Source organism: Rosa rugosa, chromosome 6 (assembly GCF_958449725.1).
Source record: "Rosa rugosa chromosome 6, drRosRugo1.1, whole genome shotgun sequence".
Classification (NCBI taxonomy): domain Eukaryota; kingdom Viridiplantae; phylum Streptophyta; class Magnoliopsida; order Rosales; family Rosaceae; genus Rosa; species Rosa rugosa.
In genome coordinates this window covers 2198946-2211050 of record NC_084825.1, presented here as the reverse complement: position 1 = coordinate 2211050, position 12105 = coordinate 2198946, and the positions used below count along the sequence as shown (strand labels likewise).

The 12105-nt window shown below is 37.4% G+C and overlaps 2 protein-coding genes across 3 annotated transcripts; both read left to right on the top strand.

The window, feature by feature from the left end:
• The first annotated feature begins 2172 nt into the window (after positions 1-2172).
• LOC133716034 (cellulose synthase A catalytic subunit 3 [UDP-forming]) lies at positions 2173-9553 on the top strand. Of its 2 annotated transcripts, XM_062142770.1 has the most exons (15): positions 2176-2611; positions 2922-3046; positions 3254-3449; positions 3650-3870; positions 3956-4073; positions 4167-4365; positions 4759-5025; positions 5170-5515; positions 5611-5748; positions 5865-5990; positions 6083-6295; positions 6424-6688; positions 7254-7456; positions 8074-8424; positions 8700-9553. In XM_062142770.1, the coding sequence occupies exons 2-15, from the start codon at positions 3023-3025 to the stop codon at positions 9282-9284; spliced, it is 3252 nt and encodes a 1083-aa protein (XP_061998754.1). In that variant the 5' UTR covers positions 2176-2611; positions 2922-3022; the 3' UTR covers positions 9285-9553. The 2 variants fall into 2 exon arrangements, with proteins under 2 accessions (XP_061998753.1, XP_061998754.1); XM_062142769.1 differs by having other exon boundaries at positions 2173-2611; positions 3956-4365.
• A 1256-nt stretch (positions 9554-10809) lies between these two features.
• On the top strand, positions 10810-11775 carry LOC133713709 (LOB domain-containing protein 24-like). The gene is made up of 2 exons (XM_062139739.1): positions 10810-11036; positions 11408-11775. The coding sequence occupies exons 1-2, from the start codon at positions 10884-10886 to the stop codon at positions 11693-11695; spliced, it is 441 nt and encodes a 146-aa protein (XP_061995723.1). The 5' UTR covers positions 10810-10883; the 3' UTR covers positions 11696-11775.
• Positions 11776-12105: the final 330 nt, after the last annotated feature.

Here is a 12105-nt window from a genome sequence, read left to right as displayed (position 1 = left end):
AACCTATGAGAAAGTTATCTCCACTATCTTTTCATGGTTATTTTTTGTTGTTTTAGGGCTAATTATTACACCCGTAATAGGCACATTCTTTCTTCTCGATTTTGTGAAGTGTGTTATCTCTTTTATTAGTTAACGTGCTACGATGTTGTTTGGGCAAGACTATTTGCTTACCCAAGATATGATTTGTCTTTGGCATATAAATTGGAGGCTCTGTTAGAGTTTTCACTCACAAAATTTACATCTTCAATATTTATCTCAACTGTTCTTTCTCGAAGTGTTGTTTTGAATGGCATATAGCCTAATGCTAGAGCCCAAGCTAGTTGTTCAAGGAACCTACCCAGAACTTACCCTAGACTTGCAACTAATTAAGTACCATTTGTTACCAAAGTTGGTAATACCAAAATTGTTGTTGACTGGAAAAAGACACGTCTTTGTTTCAAACTTTCAAAAATATCTTCTACTTACCGTGCTTACTACTGGTGAGCTTGCAAGGAATTATGAAGATGAACGAAGTAGCCAATAACTGGTTTTGCATGGAGTTTTCAAGTGAAGATAATGTCCAATGATAGAAAAACAGGTTGTGGTTTGTGAAAGTCAAGATCATCCACATTAGGCGATTGGCCCCTTGTTTCAATCCTATATTGTTAGGATTGAAACTCTCGTCTGGATTAGAATTCCAAATTTGCTGATTCATTATTAGGATCCAGACTCTTTGGAACCTATTGCTCGTGTCATTGGGAGGTTCACTAAAGTTGATGATAGAACTATGAAGGCGAAAAACTGCATTTTGACTTGTACATGTATGTAGATTGATCTTCACACTCCTCTAAAAAGAGTTTTAGTTGTTTGTGATTAGGATGAGAAAGATCTTAAGAAGTAACTAAGAGAAGAATCTCGTGAGGTCATTGTTTTTTATGAACCAATTTTTAAAGTATGCTCCCAATGTGGGAGCCATAAGCACAAAGTCAAATCCTGCCCTTTTCGATATATAGAGAAGCATTATATTCTTGTTTACATAAATTAGGACAGAAGATGTAGAGCCAACTGGCATGGAGCTGGAGCCAAAGATTCAAGTTCTTTTCTTGGACAAGGTGATAATTTACTTTCCTCAACCAACTAGAAAGGAGGAACATGATCCAAATGCTGATTTTTCTATGAACTCAAAGTTCAAAAATGTGGATCTTGATCCACCACCTCCAAACTGGACTTTAGTGCAAAGAAAACGTAGACTAATTGGCGAGACTAATAGTTTTTTGGAGATCAGAAAAATGATCACCCTACTATTGGAGCAATGTCATTCCCTAAGACAGTCAGTTCAAGGTTAGTTAAGTAGAACAAGTCTTTAGATATGTTGCTCGGAGCCATGGTGCTGTTATCAGCCTATCGGGTGGTTGTGGAGTCACTAGTGAGTTGGTGGTGAGATTTATCAGTTGGTCAATGAGGTTGTCAAGCTGCGAGATTGTTGGTTTGTTAATCGGTGGATTGTCAATCGGTCGATCAATGAAATTGCCAATTGATTAGTGAGTATGTGATGCCATCGATTAGGTGTTTGAGGAATGAGTTGGTAAGGTTAAGCTTGTAGTGGGTAGTGGAGTTGGTCGGTGAGAACACCGGACGAACAATGTGATTGCTGGTCAGCCTATAAGGCGAGGTTGCAAAAACATAGAAAAGAACAACTTTTACAAAATGTAAAAAAAAAAAAAAAATTATATTTGACATTTTGTTTTCTAAATTTAATTTTTAAAAACTACTTATCAAACTTGTTTTACATCTATTATGTGTATCTTAAAAATAAAATAAAAATACTCGTCAACAGTATAATTACTCATGAATCCTTTCAAAAAAATAAAAAAATACTGTTCTCATGAATATGAAAAGTTGAAAAAACCGATTGCAAACAAAATAAAATAAAACAAAATGAAAGTCACACTCACTATTGACTACTCACTAGCCTGCCGTGATGACGTGGCAGAGCCTGATTGCTCTATTAACAAAGGTCAAACTTCCAGTAGAAGCCATCTCGAGCAAAAACCACTGGCAGTGAACATTCGACAGTTGCAAAGGTACAACTCAAGTTACCCCCCAGTTTCCTTTTTATTTTATTTCGCATTTATTTTTTTATACACAAGATTTTTGCTTTTGCATCAATTTCCAATCTTGTGAGTGAGGTAATCAAATTATTGAGGTAGATGATGTCTTTTCCTCTTCTTCATCATAATCTACAACACATGCATCTCTGTCTCTAACAAACGCATAAGACTGTCGGTGCCACTTTGAGAGAGCTTTGTAGTTGCTCTGTCTCTTTCGTCTCTATTAAGCCATTTCCCACCCTCATTATAATATCTATATATTTACAGCTATACACAGATTCACACACTTGATACAGAGAGAGAGAGAGAGAGACAGATAGAGGGATTGGCATTGTCTGCTTCAGTCAATCTCCTTTTGGGTCTACTTCTTTGATCTCCGATCTTCAAGAAGTAGAATCCTTTTCTGGGTTCGTGTCTGTTTGAGATCTGGTGGGGAATTGGATCATTTCAACTGGGTTGCATTGGGTTTTCTGGATTTGAAGAATTGGCCATTAAAGATCGGCCCTTTTAGATGAGATAAGGTATGATTTTTTGATTGGGTCTGCTCTCTTTTTGTTTCATCTTTATGTCTTTATGCTGTCTGTGCCGTTCTTTACTGGATTTCACTGATTATGCAATGTGTAATTGTTGAGAAAAACAAGGAAAATGCGGTATTTTTGATTTGTATTCGCCGAGTTTTGAATAAACTATTCAGAGTCTTGCTTGGGTTCTCCAAAGTTTCAGAATTCTACTCCCCTTTGTTGTCTTAGGTTTACACAGCAATTTCCATTATTCTCAAGTGATCCGTGTTGCTAGAGTCTGTAAAATCTGATTCCTACCTTGATTTTCCAGGTGCTTTACCAAGATCTGGGGCTTTTGAAATGCATAGATCTTGTTGACACTTACATACTATTTAGAACCATTGTTCACATCTGAGCACAGAGAAGGTGGAAATGGAGTCGGAAGGAGAAACTGAGGTAAGCAATCATACTGGTTCTAGTTGCCCTTTGTTTGTTTAATGTAAAGTTAGGAGAAATGAAAATAACTATCACAATCAGCATCAAAGTTTTCACTCAGGTAGATATTGTAATTAATTTTTGGTTGTTGGCCATCACTGTCTCTATCAGTTATCATTAGCATTACCTTTCATATACACGGATTAATCTTAATGTGTAACTACTTAGGCAAAGCCGATGAAGAACTTGGGTGGTCAGGTCTGCCAGATCTGTGGGGATAATGTTGGGAAGACAGCTGCTGGTGAGCCATTCATTGCCTGCGACGTCTGCTCTTTTCCTGTTTGCAGGCCATGCTATGAGTATGAGAGGAAGGATGGAAATCAGTCTTGCCCTCAATGCAAAACCAGATACAAGAGGCACAAAGGTTAATCCTATTCTTCCCAAGTTTAATTGCCCATAAATTTTTGGTGTCATTGTCCATTATCCCATACTGGTCTGTTTTAACTGCTGATTTGTCAATTCTTTAGAACATATAAATGCTTTAATCAAGTTGAGTTGTTAGAATTCTTAATCATGGTTTTGTGACTAATTACTTTGTTTATTTTTTTCCGTGGTTAATTTCAGGAAGTCCTGCAATTCTTGGTGATAGAGAAGAGGATGGTGATGCTGATGATGGTGCTAGTGATTTCAACTATACTTCAGAAAATCAAAACGAGAAACAAAAGATTGCCGAGCGCATGTTGAGCTGGCATATGACATATGGCCGAGGAGAGGATATGGGGGGTCCAAACTATGATAAAGAGGTTTCTCACAATCACATCCCTCTGCTCACTAATGGAACAGAGGTAGATCAAAACATTTGGCAAGCTATTTCCAATTTTAAAACGAAATTTGTACTGAATCTACTATTTGGAAATTGCCAATATTTAGGTTTCCGGAGAACTGTCTGCTGCCTCACCAGGGCGCCTTTCCATGGCATCTCCTGGAGCTTCTATTGGTGGAAAGCGTGTCCATCCTCTTCCTTATGCATCGGATGTTAATCAATCACGTAATACTCTCCATCTAATGTGTCATCTTTTCTGGTTCTTTATGTATTTCTGCCAATATGCATTTGAGGTTGTTGATTACACTCTTTTTGCAGCTAATTTAAGGGTTGTGGATCCTGTGAGAGAGTTTGGTTCTCCGGGGATAGGTAATGTAGCATGGAAAGAGAGAGTGGATGGCTGGAAGATGAAGCAGGAGAAGAATACTATTCCAATGAGCACTGGTCAAGCTACTTCAGAAAGAGGGGGTGGAGATATTGATGCCAGCACTGATGTGATTGTGGATGACTCTTTGTTGTGAGTGCTATTTGTTATTGTAAAAGTTTTCTTTTCCTTTGTGATTATGATTGAGCATGTTTTAGTCTCTGTGTTGATAGTTTATTTTGGTCAAGAAAGATATGTTTGATCTTTGCTTCCTGTCTTGATGACATTACCTTTGCCAAGAGGCTGGTCTGACAACAAATATCTGTGTTGATAGTTTTCATGACGCTAAAACCTTGAAATTTGCTTTGTGTTTCACTTATACGAGTTTTTCTGGTACAGCCTTCAGAATAACAATAGTTGTAAACATAGTGCTCTATAGCAGAACACATTATTGCTCTATCTAAAATTTGATGAACAAGTTTCCTTGTTTCTAACTCCACTTTAGCAATAGCTGACATTCATTTCTATGCTCTTTCTGTTTTGCAGGAATGATGAAGCAAGGCAACCTCTCTCTAGAAAGGTCTCTATTCCATCGTCTAGGATAAATCCTTACAGGATGGTCATTGTACTGCGGCTGGTTATTCTCTGTATTTTCTTGCACTATCGGTTAACAAATCCTGTGCGCAATGCCTATGCCCTGTGGTTGATATCAGTCATTTGTGAGATTTGGTTCGCAATATCTTGGATTCTCGATCAGTTCCCTAAGTGGCTGCCTGTAAATCGTGAAACATATCTCGACAGACTTTCTCTGAGGTAGGAAAATATTTCATTTCATTTCTACGGCCAGTTATAACCAAGTGATTGAATTCAGCTTTAGATCTCAAGTAGCAGTATCACTTTAACTTCGAAGTTGCCCTTGTATATTGAAGTTTAATTCCTACTCCATTTGAGTTACAGATATGACCGAGAAGGAGAACCATCACAGTTAGCTGCTGTTGACATCTTCGTCAGTACTGTGGATCCACTGAAGGAGCCTCCTATGGTGACAGCAAATACTGTGCTATCTATTCTTGCAGTTGACTATCCAGTTGACAAGGTTTCTTGCTATGTTTCTGATGATGGAGCTGCAATGTTGACATTTGAAGCTCTCTCTGAAACTTCAGAATTTGCAAGGAAATGGGTCCCTTTCTGCAAGAAGTATGCCATAGAGCCTAGGGCTCCTGAATGGTACTTTTCACAGAAAATTGATTATTTGAAGGATAAAGTTCAACCATCATTTGTCAAAGACCGCAGAGCAATGAAGGTAGGTCATTAGCTTACAAGTTAAACAGCTGCCCCGTTCACCCCATTCCTTAAACCAAAGGGTTCCTTATTGATACTATTTCCTTCTTGATTCAGAGAGAATACGAAGAATTTAAAGTTCGTGTGAATGGGCTTGTTGCAAAGGCGACAAAAGTACCTGAAGAAGGATGGATCATGCAAGACGGTACTCCATGGCCTGGAAATAATACTAGAGACCATCCAGGAATGATCCAGGTGGCTACATCTTCACATTGAATCCTTATGCTGCAGTTCGCTAGTTACTTAAAACGCTCCATCCTTTCTTTAGCTCCATTTTTTTCCTAAGATTGTATCTGTTTTGTCACTTCCAGGTTTTCTTGGGGCAAAGTGGAGGGCTTGATGCTGAGGGCAATGAACTGCCACGTTTAGTGTATGTTTCTCGTGAAAAGCGTCCGGGTTTCCAACATCACAAGAAGGCTGGTGCTATGAATGCACTTGTGAGTACTTTTTATTTCTTATTTTTAAGGTCAGTTCTGACCTCATGTTTAATTCTATCCCCATCTGATGATAAATTCAACTTTTGATGCAGGTTCGAGTATCTGCAGTCCTCACGAATGGACCTTTCTTGTTGAATCTTGATTGTGATCACTACATTAACAATAGTAAGGCCTTGAGGGAAGCAATGTGCTTCCTAATGGATCCTAACCTTGGAAAAAACGTGTGCTATGTTCAGTTTCCACAGAGATTTGATGGCATTGATAGAAATGATCGTTATGCCAATCGAAATACTGTTTTCTTTGATGTAAGTTCTCCGACTCCGCGTGATCACATGATATAGATACCTCTAAAATAATTTAATTCCTTTCTCAATGATATTAGGGGTTTGCAAAACTTGATTTGTATGTTCACACATTTCCTTTTGGATTTCAGATTAACTTGAGAGGTTTAGATGGTATCCAAGGTCCAGTTTATGTGGGTACTGGATGTGTTTTCAATAGAACAGCCTTGTATGGTTATGAACCTCCTCTCAAGGTTAAGAATAAGAAAGCTGGAGTTCTTTCTTCACTTTGTGGTGGATCACGAAAGAAGGGTTCAAAATCAGGTAATAAAGGCTCAGACAAGAAGAAATCAAGTAAGCATGTGGATCCTACTGTGCCGATTTTCAGTCTAGAGGATATTGAAGAGGGGGTTGAAGGTAATGTGTTTATTTCTGTTTTGTATCATTCTATTTTTTTGGCTGTGTAAAGTGTCTTTGGATATCAGAATACGTATCGAAAAGCTGGCAGTTATTGCCAGGGTTTTGTTTCTTTTTGAGCTTTTCACCTTATGCGTGAGTTTTAATAATGAAGTTTACTGAGCCATCTGTGAAACTATATATATCACATAAGGGTATCATCTTATTTCTCTCATTTATAGCATCACATCTGTGAACCTTTTGGGTATAATATTCTCATATCAATGTCTATCTGCATGCTTGTATTCTTTGTTCCTTCCAGAACAAATGTTCGGACTGGTATATCAGTTCTTTCCTTTTGGTTTACATATTCACATTCACATCGCTAACACCCAAATGGTCATCTAATTTCTGTATTAGCGTATGCACAATTTGATCTGTATTTAATTCAGGTAGTCATAGGTGCAACATATCATACCCACTAGGTAGCATACTCCAATGCAGAAAATTTGCTTCTCTCTCTCTCTCTCATTATAAATTTTATTAGTTGGCACTCAACTCTTTATATTCCCATTTCCGAAACCAGGTACTGGATTTGATGATGAGAAGTCATTATTGATGTCACAAATGAGCCTGGAGAAAAGATTTGGTCAGTCTGCTGTTTTCGTTGCTTCGACACTTATGGAGAATGGTGGTGTTCCTCAATCTGCGACACCCGAAACTCTTCTTAAAGAAGCTATTCATGTTATCAGCTGTGGGTATGAAGACAAAAGTGACTGGGGTCAAGAGGTAAGTTGTACTTCGTAAATCCCTTTGTTACCTTCTTTCTATCCTTCTCTGTGCAATGCAATGAGGAAAAATTTCAAATTTAGTTACAGTATATCACCTTTGGAAACTATGCGTCTTAAATTCTTGATATAAGCTGCTGGATGAGAGAAGAAAGTGAATTTTTAAAAATATATAGCTGACCTTAGTTTGATTTTGCGTTTCATAGGTGAAACAAGCCTTTCAAAGTTAGTTTTATTCCACTTCATTTGTTAGACTGTTATTATATACATGTATCCACCCTATAGTTGGGCTTTTGAGAGGAAAAAGAAATCACATGATAAATTTTTGTTACACTTCTGATACTTATTTTTATTTTCTTGGTTTTCTGTTTACTCTTTCTTAAGAATTTTTCAGAGCGGTAATTTGTTCTAATTCTTGATGAGCATTTGTTCCATAAAGTAGGAGTAAGGCATCATAGACAGTTCTTACTGATAACTTCAGTTTCTTTTGTATTCACATGTTTTGTCTGCTATTCTGAATGTTGTTTGGCAGAAGTTTCAGTTAATAAAGCTTTTCACTGTAGTTACTGTTTCCGTTTCTTATTCTTGTTCAATCTAAGAGCAAACGGTATTTTGCAGATTGGATGGATTTATGGTTCTGTCACAGAGGATATTCTTACAGGATTCAAGATGCATGCCCGCGGGTGGAGGTCTATTTACTGCATGCCTAAGCGCCCAGCCTTTAAAGGGTCTGCTCCCATTAATCTTTCAGATCGTCTCAACCAAGTGCTTCGATGGGCGTTGGGTTCTGTTGAAATTCTTCTTAGTCGGCATTGTCCTATCTGGTATGGCTATAGTGGTAGGCTAAAATGGCTGGAGAGATTTGCATATGTGAACACTACCATTTACCCAATTACTGCCATACCTCTTCTTGCGTACTGTACATTGCCGGCCGTCTGTCTTCTTACCAACAAATTCATCATTCCACAGGTTTGTCTTTTTCCAATATCTGCCATGTACTCTGTTCATCCCGTCCTTAAATTTCAACATGCCAAGTGCTTTTTGAAGGAAAGAAAAAAAACAATGCTATCTTTTGCTGTAGCTATGTAACTGCTAGTTTTAAGTCTAGATAGGCTAGGTTCTGTATATAGGAAAGGATAAACCTATTTGGACCTTACAGCAAAGTCAATCTGCGTGTAGTGTGAAGATTTGTTAGAAGATTATTGTGACAGTTTACTGAAATCATCTTCTCATATTGGTTGCAGATCAGCAACATTGCAAGTATATGGTTCATCTCGCTCTTTCTTTCCATCTTTGCAACTGGTATTCTAGAGATGAGATGGAGTGGTGTTGGAATTGACGAGTGGTGGAGAAATGAACAGTTTTGGGTTATCGGTGGTGTTTCAGCCCATCTTTTTGCTGTTGTTCAGGGTCTCCTGAAAGTACTTGCAGGTATTGACACCAACTTCACTGTCACCTCCAAGGCATCAGATGAAGACGGAGACTTTGCGGAACTCTACATGTTTAAATGGACAACCCTTCTCATCCCCCCAACAACTCTCCTCATCATAAACTTGGTGGGGGTGGTTGCCGGTATATCTTATGCTGTCAACAGTGGTTACCAGTCATGGGGTCCCCTCTTTGGTAAGCTCTTCTTTGCCTTTTGGGTGATTGTCCATTTGTATCCCTTCCTCAAAGGTCTTATGGGACGTCAGAACCGTACGCCTACAATTGTTGTTGTGTGGTCAATTCTCCTGGCTTCAATTTTCTCTTTGTTGTGGGTGAGGGTTGATCCATTTACCACAAGAGTCACTGGTCCAGATGTTGAGGTGTGTGGAATCAACTGCTAGACAGAAAGACGACGGTACTGTCTGAAAATTCATATTCATTTTGTTCACCCAACTAAAGCTCGAGATTTAGAGGGGGAGTGACTAAACTGTCTTATATTTTGTTCAGATATTTCTGTGTCAACTGGTTTGTCCATTTGAAGCTTACACACTGTCACTGTTTGTAGATGATATTATTGATAGGAGTCGAGGGGAAAAAAAGATTTGTTGTTGTACTTATTTTGAAAATGTGAAGACTATTTATGAAAGAATATTTTATTTATTACACATTATATATATTCTCTTCCAACTCTGGTATACGGCTTCAGCTTGGGTATGGTATGTATGATATAGGAGTACCTTTTCTTTTTTTGACAATATATAGTACATTTTAAATGAATTGCAACGTAATATCTACTTCAAGTTTTGCCGCTTCTCATAACATTTTCCATTGCCGATAAAGCTCCTTAACAGTGCTAGGTTCTGTGTCATCACAATCAAAACTATTTACTAAAGGCCCTTACTTTGATACTGTTATTTGCTCATAGCAGTAGTAGTAATGGTAGTCTCTATGCCTTCCATATAGTGGTGTTTTAGGCTAATTTTCAACTCTTGAACCTAGCCTCATCTCGCAGTCCTTTTGTTAAACAGGAATGGATTATGGATCACCTAGCCTCATATTAACATAATTTTCAACTCAACTACTTGAGCTAATAGGGCTTATATACGGGTTCTATTTTACATTTTTCTTGAGCGTTGATTCAAGATTTGGTTCTTGGATAGCTTAGCCCTATACCGTAAGCATTGAACAGTACCCTAACTCAAGTTATTACGAAAACTACCCAATTTGTAACTTTCCATTCCTTATAAACTGGCCACAACGAAGTCATTTTCCAAATTTTGCTAGGTGATTTACACTCCCAAAGACAATGAGTCACAGTCTCTTCCTGATCTCCACATCTTCCACAAGGCGAAAAGGAACATAATTTGCGTTTCACCAAACGCTCAACACAAGGCAAGAATGAATGGCAAACTCTCCATAAAAAGAGCAAACAAATTGAGGTTAAGAGTAATCTCCCTAAAATAGAGTGGGTTTCCGACCAATGAAAATGAAACTGTAGGTTAAATAAGGAAACCAGTTCCGAGTTTTTGAATCTTTCGAAGGCTTGTGATGCATAAACTTAATTAAGAAAAATCAAATTATCTAATTACAAGTCTACTACCATGCTAAGAAAATTTCCAAAAACTCTTCAATAGTAGCCGTTGGAATAAGAGCTAACACATAGCCTTCCATACAAATTAAGCTCAGAAATCAGAATACTCCAGAAATATGTGCAAAAAAAAAAAATGAAGTTGAAGAACAAATTAAATTACCCTAATTATACGTCCACTATTGCCATGTTAAGAAGATTTACCTTAAAAATCTTCAATTTGAAAAAAGTAGCCGTTGGAATTGAAATCTTTCTAAGAGCTACCTCTATACATATACTTGTAATCTTGACAAATTTATACACAATCTACACAAAATCTTACTGAGATTTCTCTTCTTCAAAAGATTGTAATTGAGGAAATCTTTTGTGGGTACGTGAGATTTTGATTTATCCTCCTCTAGATTTTCGAACTATGATTTCCGGTCGTTGTGCTGCTTGCAGGTATTTGAGAAGGAGATGCCCCTCAGATTGCATATTCGCTCCATATTTTCCATCAAATAATCCTCAAAGATTTGCTGCTGTTCATAGAATCTTTGGTGCCAGCAATGTTGGAAGAATGCTCCAGGTAACATATACATATTTCAAGTTACTATATATCCTATACTATTCCTATTTTCAGTGATTTCTAATTGAGACTCTAAATTAATCTTGACCTTTAGCCTAAACAAGGGAAGATCCAGAACAAATATATGAATTAGGACAATAATCAATAACCTTTGAACAATGGAGGGTGTCTTCAGTATTATTATTTTTCGGAATAATGATAGTAGCTCACTAATCTTAGTGGTGCGTTTACTTCTTAGCTTGAAGTCCCGAGTTTGAATACCTTGCTCATCACTATTATGAAAAATAAAAATAAAAAGTCTAATTCAAAATGATGACAGTATCTCTAATTTGCTTATTCATTTTTTTTTTAATTTTTTCATAATTAATCAGCAACTCCCACCTGATCTTCGAGCTCAAGCTGCAGACACTTTGTATTATGAGGCAGAATGCAGGGTAGAAGATCCTGTGTACGGCTGTGTTGGGGTTATTTCCCGATTACATGAACAAATAGATGAAGCAGAATGTGAATTAGCTAAGACACGAGCTGACATTGTCATCAACTCTGATATTGGACAACAAGCTCAAGTTCAGCATATTCATGATGAAGTTGAACACAACTCAAGCCTTTTGCAGGAGCAAAGCAATGTTGGGCAGACTCAACTTGGTTCTTCCTCCTAAAGTTCCTAGGAGTAATGATCAGTTTTTTTTCTTAATTATGCCAGGAAAAACACATGGTTTTAATTCAGTAATGTAACCTCGGCTGTTCACTGGTTAAATAATGTTATTCCTAAATGTGTTCTTTTAACTTGCATGTATATATCAATGTCCATTTCAAAATTAATTCATCAATTGAACCCATACGCACAAAACATTTCCCTTACAGAGTGGATGGGTGGGGTGTGAAACAGAGAAGGAATTGGGTTTGAAATGTGCTAATGACATATTAGCATGTGAACACAACTGTAGCAGTACTAGTAGCCATTTTGAGTGAATATTGTATGGTGTTCCCAAATTAAATTTTTAATAAAACAAGTTAAAATGAAAGAGAAAACAACGTAAAAACAATTCATAGCTGTAAGTTAGTTCCT

What these genes read in the sequence shown, in the direction of transcription:
- LOC133713709 (XM_062139739.1), top strand. Translation starts at nt 10,884, where the DNA reads ATGATTTCCGGTCGTTGTGCTGCTTGCAGGTATTTGAGAAGGAGATGC. An exon ending in ATGTTGGAAGAATGCTCCAG is followed by an intron (nt 11,037 to 11,407) that starts GTAACATATACA and finishes ATAATTAATCAG; the next exon opens with CAACTCCCACCTGATCTTCG.
- LOC133716034 (XM_062142769.1), top strand. Translation starts at nt 3,023, where the DNA reads ATGGAGTCGGAAGGAGAAACTGAG. An exon ending in ACCATCCAGGAATGATCCAG is followed by an intron (nt 5,749 to 5,864) that starts GTGGCTACATCT and finishes TGTCACTTCCAG; the next exon opens with GTTTTCTTGGGGCAAAGTGG. An exon ending in GAAATACTGTTTTCTTTGAT is followed by an intron (nt 6,296 to 6,423) that starts GTAAGTTCTCCG and finishes TTTGGATTTCAG; the next exon opens with ATTAACTTGAGAGGTTTAGA.